The sequence below is a fragment of the Ambystoma mexicanum genome, chromosome 13 (assembly GCF_040938575.1).
Source record: "Ambystoma mexicanum isolate Mex_15411 chromosome 13, UKY_AmexF1_1, whole genome shotgun sequence".
In the NCBI taxonomy this organism is placed as follows: Eukaryota; Metazoa; Chordata; class Amphibia; order Caudata; family Ambystomatidae; genus Ambystoma; species Ambystoma mexicanum.
In genome coordinates this window covers 204799365-204820676 of record NC_090938.1, presented here as the reverse complement: position 1 = coordinate 204820676, position 21312 = coordinate 204799365, and the positions used below count along the sequence as shown (strand labels likewise).

The following is a 21312-nucleotide window of genomic DNA, read 5'->3' as shown; positions in this document are numbered from 1 at the left end:
TAAAAGAGGCTGTTGATCCATATCTTTTGAAGACAACAGTCCTCTGTATATACTACAACACACCACTCTGGAGGGGGGAGCATTTTCAAAGTGCTTTTGAAGTTGTTATCAAGGAGCATGATAAACACTTCCCCCTACCATAGAAGTAATACACGCGCAACATCCTCCCCTGTCTATCTGCCCCTCCATATTAGTCCTTGGTGCATCTTCCCTCATTTCCCTCCCCACCTTACGTTGTACCCTCTCCTGCAAAAAGAAAAAATACATCAAAAAACAACAAAAGAAACGTTCCTTTAGGAACCACCTTTTACAGTAAAAAATTAGAACTAAAAAAACAAATCGTATAGACTCCATCTACTTTACTTTTCTAAGTAAAGTAAATAGACTCAATAAGATTTTCCAACATTTCCATTAGCATTTTGTGTGTAATGCTAATGGGAATAATGTGGTGTTCATCCTCGTTCCAGGGACTGGAACGGGGGATAATGGCCTGGCAGGCCAATTTATCGGCCCTAGCGAAGCAAGGGGAGATAATGGGGCTTCAGGGCCGTTATCCCCCGTTCCACCCCTGCAATGGGGGATGAAGGCCATTAGCACCCCGGGTTCCCAAAGCGGGAACCCGGGGTGCTAAAATAAAAAGAATTTTTCTTCCTACAGCGGGACGCCTGCAGAAGGCGAAGAGAGGACCTTATGACCATATTACCACGAGCACATTTTTTTGCCCTTTCAAACCTATCCCATTTTCGAATAACTTTACCACATAGCCGGTCACAAGTGGACCATTTGTCGCCCCTGTTGGTCATAGCCAAAAGCCAGGTTGTTTGTGTCATGACCTTATGCCATGACCTGGACAATCTGTCCACTGCTCATGGACAAAGGCTATTCCTCAGTCATCAAAAGTATATCACTATTTTTGTACCTACATTATGACACTTGTCAACAAAAAAAAACACAGGCACATTTGCAAAACCATGCTTTAAGGTCCTTGCCAATGCTCCTTACACAAGTTTGCTGGAAATCCGCCCATGTTTTATTTTTTCAAACGTGTCAAAATGTATGTACATACAATAGTCATATAACTTAGCCCCCACTTGACAAAATCCTTTTTGACTTTACACAAACATTGAAGGTGTACTCGGAAGCAATGCACCATGCGGACATTCTTGCATCGAAAGTACTGTACACGGCTGAAAGTATTTCTCCCTGAAAGGGGCTGCCCACTTCAAGCACTGCCTATACAAATGTTGGGTTAGAAATATACAGACCAATCTTTCTTCCGGAATGGTGGAGTTATTCCAACAGACCGGTGGTTTTGGATTCTCAAATGAAGAGCTCTTCAAAACTTACCTGGAAAGAATTCCACTAAAATGTATTTGGGCACCAGTCAATGGTAGATGCTGATTTGAAAGATAAGCATGTAACGGCACACACCCTTTCATAATAGACATGACATTTCACACCTCTCTTCAGAAGTGAGATCTGAACTGTCACCATCCTCTTCAATAGGGGAATGATATATTTAATTTAATTAGAATGACGATATATAGTGTATCATGCCTTCAATAAGGGTTTGGAGAAAGGGCATATAACACTCCACAAGGGAATTCAGGTGTAACATGCACCACTCTCCTTTGGACGTTAAGCTTGAAATATAACACTCCGTTCCCTAAAATATGGAGGTGCAACATTGTGTTCTTTGAATTGAGGGGTGGTTTGTCAAACATCCCTCGGAATTTAGTTATGGAACATGACCTTCAATATGATCTTTGACGGCTAGTCCTTTTCACTTTGGGAATATCATGATATGATATGATCGTTTATTTATATAGCGCCTATACACAATGTGTTTCAAAGCGCTTCAAGGCAAGGGAGGGAACAAGGGAAAATACAACCACATTCTTACAGGCCATGAACAGTAAGGATGTGAAATTAACCATCGTACTTGGCCTGATGACATTTCAGATAGTGTAAGAGCTAAGACATAGATAAGGAAGGAAGGGGGAAAGTGGGAAGGAAATGGAAACAGACAGGTGACTACCGTACAAGGCCTGACAACATTTCTGGTAGAGCCGGAGAAAAACAAAAGGTGAGGGAGAGGGGTGCAGAAAGGGAGTGGAGGAACAAAACAAGCGACTATCATACTAGACCCGACAACATTTCAGATAGTGCTGGAGGGGTGGTGGGGAGGAAAAAACAGTAATGGGAGGGTGGAGGAAACAGACGAGGTTGCTATCATATGAGGTCCAGGGACAATTCTGATAGAGTAAGTGCATAGAAGAAAGTAAGGGGAGGAGATAGGAAAAGGGAGAAGGGAAAGGAGGAGAGAAAAGAGAGTAAGCAGTCAAAAAGAGTGGAGAAGCAAGAGTGGAGAGCGAATACAATTGCAGAAGTCAGTAGTAACACATAATGGGCCTCATTACGACCCAGGCGGTAAGTTACCGCCTGGGCCGTGACTTTACCACCATGGCGTAAACTACGTTTACGCCATGGTGGTTGGCGGACTTACCGCCCCATTCCGACCTTGGCGGGGCGGTAAGTCCCCAATCCCCATTTACCCTTCCCCATTCCCATTTTTGCCCCATAGGGCATAATGGGAGGGGGAAGGCGTTAATTACGCCACCGTAAATTACGGTGGCGTAATTAACTCCATGGTCCCTTAGCGCCATGGATTTTAACACCTGCTAAAAGCAGGTGTTAAATCCGCCATGGCGCTAAGGGACCTCGTACTCAGGCGGTAAGGGTCGGCGCTGTTTACGCTGCCGTAAACCCCTTTCCGCCTGGGTCGTAATGAGGCCCAATGTTGCAAGCCAGGATACAAGATGAAGATGGGAACAGCATGATTCAGGGCCACCATGAGTACAAGATGCAAAGGAAGTCCAGCATGAGAGTTGAGAAAGAGTGACGCACTGTGAATGAATGAAGTCCATAAAAGTCAAATACAGCATTGGTCACAATACAGTGATGGTGAAGGAAGGCACCAGGTGGGCGAGGCTTGCTAAGTGGTGGAAAAAGAGCGGCAAGCAGTAAGGTACCAGTTGGGCGGGGCTTGCTAAGTGGTGAAAAAGAGCAGCAGGCAGGAATGCACCAGGTGGGCGGGGCTTAGGCCAGGTGACCTAGATCCACTTGCACCTGCTCCCCATCTGCAAAGGAAAAGAAGCTGGAGGGCTCCTTAAGAAGGGAAACAGAGCGGCTAGCAGGAAGGCACCAGGTGGGCGTGGCTTGCTAAGTGGTGAAAAAGAGCGGGAAGCACGAAGGCACCAGGTGGGCAGGGCTTGCTAAGTGGTGAAAAAGAACGGGAAGCAGGAAGGCACCAGGTGGGCGGCGCTTGCTAAGTGGTGAAAAAGAGCGGCAAGCAGGAAGGCACCAGGTGGGCGGGGCTTGCTAAGTGGTGAAAAAGAGCGGCAGGCAGGAAGGCACTAGGTGGGCGGGGCTTGCTAAGTGGTGAATAAGAGCGGGAAGCAGGAAGGCACCAGGTGGGCGGGGCTTGCTAAGTGGTGAAAAAGACCACAACTAAACTATCATGACATCAGCTCTCCAATGGAGTTGTTGATTACCCATGAGTTCCCTCTAGAATGGGTCTCCCAATAGAGACCTAAGAGGAGAGCAATTACAAAGCAAAGGTTTACAATGTGGGTGTTTGGGGTAGGCAATCCCAAGTTGCAATGGAAGGCAAGCATAATGAGAGAGTCATCTCAAACAGTCCATTATAGAATGAACTTCTAACTACAGTGTGATGTAGGCACTGTGTCTCCACAGTCTGGTGGATTTCTCTCATTGGGGGGGTCGTGATCCATCAATGATGTTAGTTAAATCTTTGTTCTGTTGCTAATCACAAGCTATTGATTTTAACTAACGTACGCCCTCTTAAGCATCCCTTTTTTGTCCTCCTTAGGATTTCCTTGGCCAATGTTTCTGCACCCTTGGGGAGATTGTTGGGTCGCCTGGAAGTCGACTGGAGAAACCACTCATGTAAGAACCTAGCATTGCTTCTGCATACTCTGTGATCTGTAACCAATGGTGTATCACCCAGTGGGACATCTGGTGATGTAATGACGAATACCTACATTTCTTTGAATGGGAAATCTTCTAATTATTTTTTCTTCAAATTTGGTAGGGGAAGTGGTTAAATTTAAAAAGATTGATGGGGCGTGCTAAGGGTATAGTATACGGTAGGGGGAAGTGTGTGGAGTCTTGGGGTATCACCCGCATAGTTTAAAAAAAATGAAAACAAAAAAGAATTTCGAAGATTTCTCCACTAGGAGAAATGGATTCGGTGAAATCACATACATCCATGTAATGACTCACCGATGCATTTGAAAGACCGCAGGGCCAAAACCAGTTAAGCAAATGACACTGGAGAATGACCAACTGGCTATTTGTCATCAGAAGAATCATTTTATAGCACTCACAACTAAACCAAGAGCACTTTGCATGCAGGGACTTGTAGTTCTGTACTTTCTAATATAACTCTGCACTTACAGGTTCCAGCATGTAAAGCAGTGATTTTTAAGAAAAAAAGGCTCGATATCGTGGCCGCCAGATGAATAGGGCAATTTGGAAACTCTTACGCGCCCCAGGCCTGATGACTTTCAGAGGCATGACTCGACTAAGAAATCTTCTCTTTTCTCAAACAACCAAGACCGACTTGTCCTGTCTTGAGTATATACATTAAGTGTCTGTAGGTGATCTTTTGAATTGAGCTTTCCCCTATGTTTACATGGAGCTGTTGCACAGATGTCGCAGTGCTACGAATGTGGGTTATATTTACTGGTAGAAGCCCGCTCGCTGTTCGAGCAGTTCTGACTGCTGCATGGCCATTGCCCCCCAGTGCACCTCTTCCGCTTGGTCCCCATGTTACCGCCACACCCTCTGTACCGTCCGTAATGTCCATATGACCAACCAAAGAGCAAAAACTACTGTATTCCTCCTCTCTGCCAACCAATACCTGTTCATAACGTCATGGATATTAGAAATACAAAAAAGGTAGCAGGCGCCCCTCTCTCGAAAGAACAAGGCATGATAACCTGTTCAGTGGTTATTAACCACATTGAGAGTTCGCAGCCATTGCTTAGGATATTAGAAATGTAAATGATCTTCACCAGTTCAGTGTAGCTAAGTAAATGATCAAGTTAGAGCATTTTTTGTGTTTTTTCTCTAAACAGCCTTTTTCACCTGCGGGTGTACATTGATGAGGCAAATGCAGATATTACCGCCTGGGTGGTCAAATTCTGTGGCTAATGGCATCGCCAGTTGCTTTAAGGGACCCTTGCTTCGCTCGGGTCGTTAACTTGAATGGCAGACCATTACCAACAGGTTTAACCCACCTTTTTGGGTAATATCGCCTCATAATTGGGTTTTAAATATTGTGACGAATCCCAAGATATCGTCACTTCTCCCCGAGAGGGAGCCCCTTCCTATGAGGCCAGGGCGGTGAAGCCCTACTTGATAGACCCCCTGGGGGTGGTACTCAGTGGGAGGAACTCATGAGAAGAGACTTCCCCTCTGGGGACAAGGGAGAACATCTCAGGGGAACGCAGTATACCCACCCTCCAGCAATGCCGTATACACCCTTTCAGTCATTAGACCCCACTTCCAACACAAACTCCCATAGTGAGAGTAGGCCCATGTACTTCTCTAACATCTGTGAGGTTGACATAACCAAAGGTACTGGGACGAAGACGCTCCTTGAGAGACTGAGGGTTTGTCTGACCCTAGTATTGAGGCGGGATAGTCCATAGGAGGAATAAGGAGTGATATGACAACCACAATCACAGGTATTTACTTTGCGCCAGGCTGGAGCTTGTTTAATAAAAGGAAACAGAAGAAGGACTATTTGTCTTCATCCTGCAACGAACCCAGGAGTTTCGAATCGCGTCCAGAGAAGAACTAGGAGGAGCAGTAGACACAGGCGAGCAGCTGTGAAAGTCTAGAGGAGGTCGAGCAGAAAGCAACCTCCCAACCAATCCTGAAGAGTCGTGTGGTGGCACGGTTGTGAACAGGTGGACCAAATGGTTTGCTGTCAGTGCTGACACCGGGAAGTAGATTAGCAGACCGCACACCCAAGCAGTCGTTGACGAAAAGAGGGAGAAGGAATGCTGGTGCTGCCAACAAGATGCCTGATCCCAGGAAGAAGCAGAGAGCTACCTGATCCTAGTGGCATGTACAGGGAAGTTTGGAAGGCCCAGTAGGGGCATGGGGCATGCAGCAAAAGGGTCCTGCATCAGAAGAATGCTTCCTTGGCCCAGTGGCCTGATGAAAACCACTGACCACCAGAGTGGGGTCTTTGGCCCAAAGCACGAAGCGAGGCATCTTCCTCGTATCAGTACTTGGAGAGAGAGGGAGCCAAGGGAGCTGAACTGAAGAGAGAGAGAAAATGGGGTCAGGGACTCCATCACGAAGCAAAGCATCTTCCTTGTATCAGTACTTGGCGAAAGAGTAAGCCAAGTGAACTAAACTGAAGAGGGAGAGAAAAAGGTGTCTGGGAACCTCGCCAGGAACAGAGGTATCTTACTCATGGTCATACTAGACAGGAGAGTGAACCAAGTGGGCCAAACCGAAGAGAGAGAGAAACCAGGGTTTGGAACTGAAACCAGAAACTAGAGTCAGTTTCCTTGTCACAGTACTTGGTAAAGAGAGACACCAACTGAGTCCAATCAAAGAAGAGGCGAAGCCAGGGGCAGGGACCCTTCTAACATTTGAGGACTTTGCATTTGAAACCAAAGTGAAATGTAGACCAGGGGAAGGGAGTCATTCCGCTGGTGATCTGGAATTGTGATAACAAGTGAAAAGATACCAGGAGACAGGAGTCATTCTCCTGGTTACCAAGACCAGGGAAAGGGAGTAATTCCCACTGGTTGTGTTGAACTGTTAAGATACTAGGAGAAGGGAGGCATTCCCCTAGTAACCAAAGTTGTACAATCTCTAAAGCCAAGATACCAGGAAAAGGGAGTCATTCCCCATGGTTATGATATGATGATATGATAGGTTATTTATAATGCACTTAATATCCAGAGGTTTCTAAGCGCGGACACGGGAATCAAACCTGTGTTGAGCCATGTCATCTTGCTTTCAAGGCGAGCGCCCTGACCCTGAGCTATCCTCCCGAGACTTGTGTTGAACTGTTAAGTCAAGACTTTCTGATAGAAACTGTTCGAAGATAGGCAGTGTATATAAACAATGAACGGCTTGACTTTGCATTTGGTGTTTTGATGTGGGGAAGAGAGCCATTCCCCTAAGAAGAAACCAATACTTGGAAACAAACTTCTACCCCCAGTCCAGCAAGGGAGCCATTCTTCTACACCAAGAAGATCTACTTAATTTTCAGTTTAGTATTAAGTCTAAGTGATCAAAGTAGGTTTTTAACACATGACTGTGGACTATTGAGTTACACAGACTTTCTGAAAGAGCCATTGGTCTTTTTAGTTGATACAGGGAAACCCTTCTTATAGTTACGGAAAATTAGGTTTTCTCTTTATTTTCATAAACAATAAGAGTGTGTAGCAACCACTATGCCACCTATGTTTCAGTCCCCTTCTTATGCACCCTTACAATATTCATCTTGGCGCTTTGGGGCATGTGAGTTGGGTTGGGTGGGCAGATAGTGTGCCAGCACAAAGAGAGCAAAGATGCTTATATACAGTGTTGGTGAGAGGCAGATCAGGAAACCCTGCTCTGGTCTGGTCACGTTTCCAAGCATGCCGAAGCCTATGGGGATGTGTGCTTTGCCTCACACCAGACTGTGTTCATCCTGAGTTATCCTAATTCTGGGGAAGGGGTAACCATGTTTTTTTAAATTAGAGAGGGGGCAATGGAGTGAAGCTCAAGGAGAGGGAGTAAGTGAGGCTGTTGGGTGTGAGTAGATACTTGCTAAACGCCAGGAGCTGAGTAGTACAATGCAGATAGATGGTGAGTGTTAGACGCGTAGTGTCGCATCATGGTTCTTGTGTCGCGGAGGTTTGAGGATGAAGCTGAGAGTTGCATGTTAGTAGTGGGTCATTATTCACGTCAGATCAATGGCATGGTCTGCCTTGGGAGCACATATGTCCCACAGCATGTGTGCTAGGCCTGCCTTGTGGTCATGAGTGCATAGGGACACCTGGTTCTGTTTCCACTTCCTCTGCCCGGCTTCCTTTTGTTGAATGGCTTTTGATTGGTCTGACCTTGGTCTTGTGAATGAAAGTATGTGCTTGCCCGTCCAGACAGTGCACAACATGTTAAGAGGCAGAGCGCAGACAGGTCCCAGTGTTTACAATATCCCCCCTTCCCCCACCCCCAACGTTAAATGGATCTAAGTCAAATATGCGTTAGATACATTTTTGGGGCACTAGCTTTGTAGATGTTAAAGTAAATGTTAATTACGATCAGAACAATGTAGTGTTTTGGGCAACAAGGTGGAGACCTATGGCCTTTTTAAGAAGAAATGTAAGTGCCCCATTTTTCATTTCGCCAGCATATGATAGGATGGAATGTAATTCCACTGGAGACGTTCGACCTTAGAGTATGATATAGTCTAATGCCGTACTGACGATTGCAGGTGAAATATCACACACGATACGGGGGTTTCAAAACATTTCTGCAGGAGTATCCTCGTGGTACAGTGGGATTCGAATCACACATGCAGGAGTATCGTCAGAGTACAGTGGGGTTTTGAATTACACCTGCAGGAGTATCCTCATAGTACAGTGGGGTTCGAATCACACCTGAAGGAGTATCCTCATAGTACAGTGGGGGTTTGGATCACACCAGCAGGAGTATCTTCATAGTACAGTGGGGGTTCGAATCACACCTGCAGGAGTATCCTCATAGTACAGTGGGGGTTTGGATCACACCTGCAGGAGTATCCTCATAGTACAGTGGGGGTTCAAATCACACCTGCAGGAGTATCCTCATAGTACAGGGGGGTTTGGATCAGACCTGCAGGAGTATCATCATAGTACAGTGGGGGTTCGAATCACACATGCAGGAGTATCGTCATTTTACAGTGGGGTTTTGAATTACACCTACAGGAGTATCCTTATAGTACAGTGGGGGTTTGAATCACACCTGCAGGAGTTGCCTCATAGTACAGTGGGGTTGTGTATCACACCTGCAGGAGTATCCTCATAGTACAGTGGGGGTTCTAATCACACCTGCATGAGTATCCCCATAGTACAGTAGGGTTTTTTTTATCAAACCCGCAATGGTATCCTCATAATATAGTGGGGGTTTGAATCATACCTGCAGGAGTATCCTCATAGTACAGTGGGGGTTTGAATGACCCCTGCAGGATGATCCTCATAGTACAGTGGGGTTTTGAATCACACCTGCAGGAGTATCGTCATAGTACAGTGGGGTTTTGAATCACACCTGCAGGAGTATCATCATAGTACAGTGGGGGTTCGAATCACACATGCAGGAGGATCGTCATAGTACAGTGGGGGTTCGAATCACACATGCAGGAGGATCGTCATAGTACAGTGGGGTTTTGAATGGCACTTACAGGAATGTCCTCATAGTACAGTGGGGTTTTAAATCACACCTGCAGGAGTATCCTCATAGTACAGTGGGGTTTTGTATCACACCTGCAGGAGTATCCTCATAGTACAGTGGGGTTTTAAATCACACCTGCAGGAGTATCCTCATAGTATAGAGGGGTTTTCTATCACACCTGCAGGAGTATCCTCATAGTACAGTGGGGATTTGAATCACACCTGCAGGATGATCCTCATAGTACAGTGGGGATTTGAATCACACCTGCAGGAGTATCCTCATAGTACAGTGGGGTTTTGAATCACACCTGCAGGAGTATCCTCAGAGTACAGTGGGGTTCAGAGTGGTACCTTCAGGACTGACCCCAGAGTTTAGTGGGGTTTAAAATCTTACCTGCAGGAAGAGCCTCATAGCACAGAGGGTTTCAAAAGGTAGCTGCAGGAGGATCCTCATAGTATAGTGGGGTTTGGGAATCACACCAGCAGGAGAGTTGATGAACAAGCTGTGTTTGTAAGATCGTCCAAGTAATTACTGGGGCCATCCTGCTCAGGCTTATTTATATATGAAGAAAACACAATTTGCAGTTTAACATCCATTCAAAGCAGCCTCTGTTTTCAGTGAAATGATGACCGCAGTCAGTGTAGCGGCTGCCACCGCCGCATCCGAGCCCTGCAACCCTGGAGGAGAAAATAATAATTTGAGGAGAGTCTGAGTCAACACCCCCGCTAATACGGTGTCTTTGCACAGCTCTCTAAGCGCTGGCATTAAGGACGGCACCGCAGTCAGTGCATCATATATAATCCAAAGGATTTCAAGGGGTTATTACATAGTGCAAAGATTTGGCGGGCAGTAAAAACAAATGGCCGTACATCCGAAATTGCTGCTTTTATGGTGTTAATTGCACTGAGTGCTAACTATTTTAGGTGTACCGTCCCAAACTTCGATCCTGGTGAAGGATCATCAATACGTCCTGCGACTGAATATCGAGATAATTCAAACCTCTCGAGGATGAGGAGCTCCTTCGCAGAGGAGTAGAGAACACTTCACTTAGTCCCAGGTTCATTCATTACGTTCCAATTGTGAGAATAGGTTAAAATCATGTATAAAGAACAACCTCAGGCGACCGGTAGATTCTCACCGACCAGTCCATGTACAAGTTTCGATCTGATGAGATCATCCTCAGGTTGCCATGCTGTACCGAGCAAAGTGTTCGCTATGCAGAGCAGCATCACATATCAACCGTGGAATGTATTGGCTGCCACTGTTACCAGCCCCTCAAATTTGAAGATGGCAGGTAATGTGCAGGAGCTGCCTCCAGCATATAACGACCTCCCGCAGTAAATCTGCAAAGACCCATGGACTCCAAAAATAGGGACCATCGCCATCAAAGCACCCCTTGTAATCTGGCAGTAAACACACCAGACTGTAAGAGAGTTACCACCAACCTCATAATGAGGCCAATCAACTCGGGTCAATATGTTGACCTCTATGAGGAGAGGCTTGAAATCAGTCAATGATAATACTCAAAACAGCAACGGGGGTTAGCAGATCAATATATCTATAGTATGTCAAGTACAGCAAGTGAACACGTGTACTATAAAACTGTATCACGTCTGATAAAAAATGAAAATAATACAAAACTCTTTATTCTATAAATATCGGAAGGCCAATAGTGGCTGTGGTGTATACAAAATACAAGACTAAAAACACATAGAATAACATACACAATGATAAATACACTGCAATTATTCAACACAATTTGCAAAATATGAGCAACGACCTCTGCTCAATGCAAAGACATATGTGAAATTGACTGGTACTACATGGAGTCATAATAACTCCACAAGATCTGATATACATGTGTAGACTGTATCAAACTACACAGGTTTTGCATAGAGCAGCCTGCACCTACCTTGTGAGAATAGGAGTCGGTGTATTTGCATATTTTGCACATTGTGTCGAATATTCACACTGCATTTATCATTGTGTATGTTAGTCTCTGTGTTTTTAGTCTTGCATTACACTATAGATACCTTGATCTCCTAACCCCATTGTTGTTTTGAGCATTATAATTTTCCAGGTAGGGATAGGACTGCACATGTTTGCATAAACTGGTGTGCCCCGGTGTTCCCCCCTCTTTGGTGTTTCTCTTAACATCAGTCACCAAGCTGTGGCATATTCACAGTGCTTTTAAGATATGCATGGTGTGTGGGAGCCCCATTCCTGAGTCCTCACGTGTACTCTCTGACAATGTGTGCTAGGCAGAAAATGTTTCTTTAGAAAAAAGGACCAGACGAATGTGAACTATTCAGACAAGGTGCAAAGCTCCCAGTTGATAAGCAACACACAAAGTGCTGTGTACATGGCAAGTGATTGAACACCATTGCTGAGAAAGGTTGAGCGCAAGGTCCAGACAGAAAGAATTGTTTCATGTACACACTTGCCTCCTTTTACTGTCTTGCTCAAATCTTTAAAAAAATAATGTTTATAGGTCATTTATTATGGGCCTATACGTGTGTCTCAACGCGCAACAAGGCAAGAAGGGGGTTGTGGGTGGAACGATCCTACTAGGCCATGTACATTCAGATCGTGCAAGTGCAGGTTATTTATAACGCGCTTGGTTACAGGCGCAGATCTGGGATTTGTAGCAGTGTTGCTCAGCATGGTCTTGCTTCCAAGACCCGCGCGTTGCCACTGATCTATCCTCCTTTCTCTTCCAACATCTCTGGTTATATAGATAAGCCTTCTCCCCATGCAGGTGTCTTAACAAAAAATCATGTGGCCACTTCAGGATCCCTTGGGCATCCTGGGTCATCGAGGAGCCAAAGTCCCCTCTGGGCTAGAGGTCCTCACCTCCAGGGTTCTCTCGACCTTGATGATCTTCTGGGTGAATGAGTACCCCTCTTTCTTTGACTATCCATTCCTCAGCCTTGACTTTAAATGTTGAAGTCTTGGCAAGAGATTCCTGGATCACCGTGCGTGCAGCCCCTTATCGTTCGGGGAGGTCCAGATCGCTGGATCATCTCTGTCACGGTGTTTAGACCCTTATTGGAGTTGCATGTGGGAATTCCCTGCTCCAGAACCTCATGGCTTCAGCGTGTATCCTCTGGAAAGCCTCTAAGTGTTGCAGCTGGTTTATGCCAGCATTGTGAGTCAGTGTCTCCATCTTTTTTCTTCTTCTTCCCGGGTGGGGTATGCTTGTTATCCTGTGCAGCCGGCCCACACCCTTTATGCTTCATCAGGGAATCTACGACACAACGGAATAGGAATCGCTATATTTTTCTGTGTTCTGTACTGGTTTTTTTCATTAGTCTGTGTCAAGATCTGCACGGATCCCTATGAAACACCTAATTACGATAGATAATCCACCATTCTGCTATGAAGCTATAATGTGACGTACTGTATGCACACCGGCATGGTCCCAGGAGTGATGATTGAAATGGAGCCCACAGCATGTGCTATGAAACGTTTGCAGCACTAATGGGGTGACTGACAGCCAACCCTCAACCCCCTTCACCAACCAACTGCCACCAACTCTACACAAGCCCCGGCCCCCAGCTGCCCTGTCTCCACGTCTCAGGCATCACATCTGTCACATTCCCAATACACTCCCCAGCTCTCACACCGCCAACCACATCTCACCACACACCTAAACAAACCCACGCACAAGCAATAGCCTCCGGCTTGATGAACGTCATTCTCCATCTTCCTGAGCTCCAGCTCCCAGCAAAACCCTAATGTATGACTGACACACAAGCACACGGCCACACACGTACATACGCATGCCCACATGCTTGCATGCCAGACACACACACATATGGATGCATGCCGGAAATTGATCATGGCTCTGAATAGCCTATCTAATAGCAGCCCAGGCAACCAATAACCCCTCCTTTGTGCTCGCAGGACCGAAAAAACCAAAGAAACCATGCACATGGCAAAAGCGGTGCTATGGGAAACCCAATAACACAAGATCATTTAACATGCTTCCTTAGAGCATGTATTCTGGTGATTAGGTATCTTCTCAAATTAGGATGATTTGTGTTTTTCCCCCCAATTTATTGTCTATTTTCTGTGCAGTTGTAGGTTGCCCAATACTTAAGGGCCCTTTGGGTTTTAAAGATAAGATCTGCAAATGTTGTGGAGGTGGCTGGCCGTGCCTGATAAGATCTGCAAATGATGTGGAGGTGGCTGGCCGTGTCTGATAAGATCTGCAAATGATGTGGAGGTGGCTGGCCGTGCCTGATAAGATCTACAAATGTTGTGGAGGTGTCTGGCCGTGCCTGATAAGATCTGCAAATGTTGTGGAGGTGGCTGGCCGTGCCTGATAAGGTCTGCAAATGTTGTGGAGGTGTCTGGCCGTGCCTGATAAGATCTGCAAATGTTGTGGAGGTGGCTGGCCGTGCCTGATAAGATCTGCAAATGTTGTGGAGGTGGCTGGCCGTGCCTGATAAGGTCTGCAAATGTTGTGGAGGTGACTGGCCGTGCCTGATAAGTTCTGCAAATGATGTGGAGGTGGCTGGCCGTGCCTGATAAGTTCTGCAAATGATGTGGAGGTGGCTGGCCGTGCCTGATTAGATCTGCAAATGATATGGAGGTGGCTGGCCGTGCATGTGTCTGGGCCGCCCTGCTTTCTGCTACCTACTGGCCCACATCCAGTGTTTCCTGTTACCTGTTCTTCATGGTCCCCCTCAGGCTTTCCACAGTCCCCGGGTGCAGCTGCACTGGTGCCCTAGAGCTCAGGGAACGGCTGTGGTGTGGTGAACGGAACACTGTCTCGTGGAAGCTGGATATATGGGCCCGTGGGAGTGATCTTGAAATCCTCCTCCCAAGAGGCGTCCGCAAGCCTCTTGTAAAATTGGAACTGGAAACTCACATGATAGCGAGGGACCAACAGCCTTTTACTAGTGAGCAGTTGACCGAAGTTTAATTTGAAATTAAAACATATTAAAAATAAAAAATTTAAATAAAACATTTCATTAAAAGTTTAGGACCTCTTTCAGAATACGGTGTGTGGTGGTTTGATAATAGCGGGCGAGAGATTGCTTTAGTACAATACAGTTAGATTCCCATTGCTAGAGTGTGTTAAAGTTCTCAAGGCATCCCTATCGTAGTGCTGTTATAATTTACATTTTTTTATTTTTTTTATTAAAGTGCGTTTGGTTACATTATAACCTTTTACAATAATGCATAGTAACAAACAGAACCATCGACAATATCAATAAAAATACCCCAAAACTAAAAAGGCCTGAAATGGGCCTTTAAAGTCACATATAAAATAACTGAATCCATATCATTCACTTCATTAATTGCGGGAAAAGAAGACAGTTCTAATTCCATTAGCATTTCTCTGGGTTTGAAATCAATCTGCTGACAGCTAGTTTCCAGACATGATATGCCACTGCCGTAGTAAGCAAAGACTCAGACCCAAACATTTTACTCCACAGTTGGTCCGATGTGCTCAAGCTAAATTTACTATTTGCTCTCTCATAGGAGCTATCCAGCATCTCACATTGGATCAGTACATGGGGCCGAGGACTCAACATATTTATGACAAAGTCTGCATATTCTGTCACTAAGGGGGATGCCCAGTCATGACCCTGTAATTTCCAGGACCGGGAGGGTTTGCATCCGTAGTGCGAGAATCAATCTAATAAGAGCTGGGGCACAGGTTTTGTTATATATGACTAGGGGGCTCCGAGTACAAATGCTTGCTGGGAGTAGCTAGATGGGTCAGAGCCTAGTCTGCATCATATGCCCTAGCTTTCTCCAGTATCTTTGCCAGATTAAAATCAAGCCAGGATTCGGGCACTGGGAACACCCCAATCTCGCCCAGATAGGCCCTCCCTCTAATGTCCATATCCCTACACCAGATACTCCTAGAATATCTTATGGAATGATGGACCGAGTGGCCCAATAGGGAGCCCTTTCCTGCCACATCCTACTGAATCCTTGGCCAAAATGTAACCACTGTTATTGCCCATACAGATGTTAATGAAGGAAGTCCAATTTCGAACCTAATTGCCTCGACCGGGACACTGGGCAGTAGGTTGAGCATCAATCTTAATATCATCCCTTATAATTTACCCCAAAACACCACCGCTTTCGGGCGTTAAGACCTCTAAGGCATACACAAGAGCAGGGATGATTGACGTCTTGTATGCCATGATTTTTGCTTTGATGCATCTGCTCCCCTGAGCATCTCCCATTTTCCTGAGTACCAACCACTTGTGCCAAACCTTACGGGTTATATCATCTGCCAGGTGAGCAAAGGGCAGATTTGCCTTATTAGAAACACCCAAGTATTTATATTCCAGGATTCGCTTCAAATAGGCACTACCCACCCACCAATTAAAGGGGGCCCTATGTCCCCCCCCTACCACAAACCATTATTTTGGCCTTTTTGATGTTCAGACTAAGACCCAAGGTACTCGAATACCTATGTAAGCAACGAGTGAATGTTCGAGACCTATCTGGGTTCGGCCCAAGATGACTACGTCGTCTATGTAGGATAGGCAGGGAAGCAGTTTTCCATCGTATAGTCGCAGATTATTCTGAAGTTGACTTAGGATCTGCAGCAGTTGAGAAATGTAGAGGTTAATAAGCAGGGAAGCCAATGAGCACCCCTGTTTTAAACCCCACTTAGTGGACAGAGGCACAGACAATTCTACCTCCTGGGATAATCTAACTCTCACCTCTGTGTCACTATAAGGCGTCCAAATGAAGTAAAGCAGTGAAGGATCAGTATGCCACAATTCTAACATAGCCCAAAGTTTGTTTCTTACCATGCTGTCAAAGGCAGCTGAGTAGTCAATAAAACAGACAAACAATGATGTCCCTTCAAAACACTGGGTGTCCGACATTAGGGTCAGGAGGGTCCAGATCGAATGGGTAGTGGAATACCCCTTCCTGAATCCCCTTTTTTGGTAACTCAACAAGCCCTTTTGCTCCACCTAGGCCGAGAGCAGCTCCAATAACAAGTTAGCAAAAAGCTTAGAGCCGACATCGAGCATTGTTAATAGTATGTAGTTGGCTGGCAGATCTCTGAGTCCCTTCTTAAAGACTGGAATTAAGATCGATACTCTCCATGTTATAGGTATACTGCCAGTTACACAGACCTGCCGGAACAGTTGGTGTAGCTTTTGGGCCCACATTTGCGGATCAAACTTCAACACCAGATTGGAGAGGCCACCTGGGCCAACCGTACTGGAGGAATTAGTTTTATGTATGGATGCCACCAAATCCTCCTCCTCAATATGACGGCTTACCAATGACTTGTCCATAGATTTAAGTTTGTGGGTCCCACTATCGTACTTCCATCATCAATCGTGCTACTGATAAAAGCTGCCCATTGATCCTCTGTTACTCCCACAATTTCATATGCCGGCAAGTTCACCTCGTTGCCTCAGAGCAGGTGCCAACATTTCCTGGAATCATTTGTGGTTATCAACATGTTCAATTTTTCCACCCAGTGTCATTTACTGAAGACCTGTGGCTTCAGAGCCAATTCTTATAGCCGGCCCTAATCCTTCCTTTTTGATTCTGCTTATCACTCCCCACCATAAGGGCATTTCTGTTTAACCTATGTACAACTACATTAAACTCACGTTTTTTCTTTGCTATGGCACTATCATAGCAACGTGCCCTATTTATAGAGCCGTTCTGATTTAGAATGTATCTCCGCTCAGTAAGGTCATGTTGGATTTGTAATATTCCTAGCTCGATGTTACAGACTGGGTATGTTCCTGGAGCTTGAAGACCTCTTTTTTTCTCAGGGCATAGTTAAACCTTGCGATGGTGCTAGCTGACCAGCATAGCCTGTTTCCGTGGGAAGTAACCACCGGGTTATGCGTCAGTCTCACTCTCATGCTACGCTGGGCCAAGTGGCAGCTCAGGATAAGCATTGCATGGTCACTCACCGGGGAGGAACTAGTTTCTAACTTTGGGCCATATCTGGGTAAACAATCACTCTGGACATAAAATCAACATGGCTGCTGTGTTGGTCCTTAGTCCAGGTCATGTTATCCACCCCTTGCTTTGGTCGCAGTGGGTTGAGTTCAAACTCCGCCATGGCCCCAACCACTCTTTTGCTCTTGAGCTCAACCCTGTTTTCAGGGCGAACACCTCCCCCATTTCCGATATGCCTGCACAATCAACATTAAACTCTCCCACCAAAATAATACATCCCTGGGCAAAATGTACATGCCAATCTCTTAATTCTGCTGTCATCGCACCCCGGGGGTCATACGTGATTGCCAGCAGAATAGGCACAATTCTATCTCTCAAATTCTATTCTTTATGTGAACTGCTAGAAAGTTAAGGTGGGACACCCCAGTGCAGTACTCAGATAGATTAGTCGTTAGTCTGGCACCTATACATAGGCTGCCTTTTTGGGCGGCATTTTAATGGTGCCACCGCCAGGTGAAAGATTAGCGAGCAGCCATCCAGATCAAATGAGGCACACAACCAAGTGTCCTGTAAACAAAAGCATGCCACAATCCTCAAGGTCTACATTGATTCGGCATTGCCCAGGAAAGAACTGTGGCCCCTCACATTCCATGAGAACACCCAGAGTGCACCAATTTCTTCAACTGCAGACTGTCACTGAATGGCCAGACGGACCACAGTCCATTGGCCACTCTGTCTCGTCCATTCCTGGTTTTTCTTGTGTCCCTCACGGCCCTTCGATACCACCTTATGTAGTTTCATCCCATTGCTTTTCATATCCGACGCGTCAGACGAAAGACCAAGATTTCAAAGCCCAGCTGCTTTAAGGCCCTAGCATTATTAGACATCTTCTCTACCACTAAAGGAAGACAAACGTTGCCACCACCCAGTTAGCACTATTGTTGAATTTGAGAAGCTCCAGCTTCTCCAAGTCCTTTGATGACATTTTTGATGGGTCCGGTATCAAGTGTAATAGTTCCAGGAGCCACAATCGATTTAGAAAAGGGCTATGTGAAGTTTTGATTATCGCCACAAATTTTATGTGCATCAAGTCAGAATACCATGCTGGATCATACGCGACCCTCCCTTGATCCCATGCCTTGGGCCTTAATTGGTCTACCCGGTCAAGCCAGGAGGCCTGTTTGCCACTCAGAACTTTAGGGGTGCTATGGGGGGCAGGTGTTGGAAATCCTATAGACTGGTCCTTTGGCATGCCGGCAGCCCTTGAAACCTGAGTTACTAGCATCGCCTTTCCAGGATCACGTTACTGCCCACTCAGGAACATGGGAGCCAGATTATTCACTTTAGGGACTTCCACCAGTTCTGGGCTAAACTGGACAGGCTTGTCCAACATTTTCGGTATAGTGATTGCCTCCCATACGTTTTTAGAAGGGTGAGCGAGGTAAGGACCTTCCTGGGGATGCTTGCAGGGCAACTGCCTGGGAAGGGATCTGGCTACCAAGCCGTCCATGGGGCCTTGAAGGCATACCAGCCTTGTTTCGCCTGACTCCACTGTTTTAGATACTACATGTCCCCTCATGCTTGTCCCTTGTTGTTTAACTGGCCCATGCTTGCCCATGTTGCTCTTCTGTTTTCCCTGCTGAAGACCCTCCTTCTTCTTTAGGTTTTTCTTAATTATCCTTACTTTATGGGGAGGGGAGTTGGGGGCGTTTGGAGAGAAAGTTCAGTGGAGATAGCCTTCAACGCCCAACTGTCTGAATCAGCAACACATAGGCCCTATCTTCACAAATGTCCACCTGTCCAGGTGAAGATGTAGCTCTGATGGTGCAGGGGGCCATTGCTTGCCCCACTTCCTGGTTATGATATGATATGATATGATAGGTTATTTATAATGCGCTTAATACCCAGAGGTTTCTAAGCGCGGACCCAGGGTTCGAACCTGTGTAGCTCCATGTCTCCTTGCTTCCAAGGCGAGCACGTTGCCGCTGAGCTATCCTCCCGAGTCTCCCCTTAAATTTCTTAGAATGAAATGTAAGGAGCACACTCCCTCCTTTAGGGACCTCTGCTCTACAGCCATTTTTTAGCATAGTAGAAATAGAGCCTCCATCCTAGCCATGTTGGACATCTCCATCACATATATAATGAGGGCCACAGCTCGCTTTAAGAATGACTCTATCTTTTGTTGTGCAGGGAGGATTATGTGCTGGTAGCGCCAAAACCTTCTTCCTGCAAGGCACTATTGTTTTGAGGTCAGATTTATTCATGCAGGGACTTCTAGGACGCTTCCCTACCTTCCTGTACTAGTCCCCGGTCCACTGAACAACAAGGACTCCTCTTTGAGTGTGGTTTTTAAGGCACCGTTCTTGAGATCAGCGTAGTAGAGATGAAAGAAATACTGCAGCAGGTCGTCAGCAGGTTTAATGAATCAGAGATTTAGAAAAATATGCCAGCAGCCACAGCTGATCATCAAACACTCTGCACGCTGTCATTTATTGTTTCACCAGTCTGATTGGAGAGCTACACGTACTGACTTAGTTCAGAACAGTTCAAAACAATTTGTAACAACCGTCAGCCCTCACGTTGCTTCAGACCGAGAAATGTGTTCATCTTTCTGCGCCTTGGTGAGAAAACACTTTTTGTGTTTCAAAACAGTATGCAGAGCAGTGCACAGCACACATGAACTTCATGTGCCTTCAGTTGTGAGCAAGGCTACTCTTAAGCCTTTTCCAAACCAGCGCCAGCACACATAGGCAACCTCGCAGTCTCACCTCACCACTGATGCAGGCTGATTTCTGGTTACTGCTGCTGGGTTTCCTAGCACGAATCGCTGCAGATCACTGAACCAGCTCCCAGCCCCAAGGACAACTTCAATGTTGCTCACACTCCTGGCCCCCCGTAGCATGCCCAGGTCCAAGTCTCGATCCCGCGGCAGCAGCTCACACCCGATGCCAGGGCTCGCAGCTCGTCTCGTCTCGGCACCCAAGCTCACGCTCGAACGTCACAAACTTTATTCTTAATCAGACACCACACAGGTAGAACCACGCATTGTGGTCCTCAGCTGACTCGCTAGAGCAACAGGTGGACAGACTCCGACATCCCCATCTGGCTGCTCCTGCTCCAATTCCACACAGGTCCTCAACAGCAAACTCTGCGTGCCGATCAGCAGTCCTCCTCCTTTCACTCCAGCCCACGGTCAATATTCAGTCACGAAGGTGGTTTTAATAATACTTGCTCCTTGGCAGTTTTGCTCAGCACCTTGTGACTCTTAGTTCCTTAAAGCCATGCAGACTAGGAGTCCAGGGACGTCATTTCAACAAAATGCCAGGGGTAGCGGAAGCCCCTGATGACATCACAGGAAGATATGTCATTTGACCCCACCCCGAAGTGATATCACGGGAAGGGATGGAACACGACCTTTCAACCGTTGACAAAACAGGAAGTGGCATCATATAGCGTTGCATACTATGAAAAATATTGTTACGATATAATTGTAATGTGATGTACATTTCATACAAGAATGGATCGCCATATGTATTGTTAAGATCAGTGTGTGTAGGGCCATATTACCAAATTACTGTGCATGCAAGCAGACGTCCATGACGAAATTATAATGATGTGTTATTTTATAGCACTTACGCTTAAGCGCTTTATATAGAAAAAATATACACCCACTATCACCCAACCTGTGTTGGTACTCATTTATCGACCTCAGAAGGATGAAAGGCTGAGTTGAGGCGTTTAAGAACAGACTCAACCAGTGAATCACCCCCTGAAGTGTGCATGAAATAAACCTTTAATGAGTCTAGCAATTATTGTATGGAATTCCAGAATGACACATTATTTGGTATTCCTATTCTTTCTTATTTAGGGTCAGTGCTGAAAGTGTTAGACTTGTGGCACTCCTTTTCTTATTTTTCTTCATTCTTTTAAGGAGCC

At 46.0% G+C, this 21312-nt stretch overlaps 1 protein-coding gene across 7 annotated transcripts in view; it reads left to right on the top strand.

Annotated features, from left to right (window-relative positions):
* The window catches only part of LOC138521088 (copine-5), a 1203840-nt gene that overhangs the window by 529726 nt on the left and 652802 nt on the right, over window positions 1-21312 (top strand). For all 7 annotated transcript variants that reach the window (XM_069633646.1, XM_069633648.1, XM_069633647.1 and 4 more), the window contains one exon: window positions 3893-3969. In XM_069633646.1, coding sequence (XP_069489747.1) covers window positions 3893-3969 — 77 coding nt within the window. The remainder of the gene's footprint in view (window positions 1-3892; window positions 3970-21312) is intronic.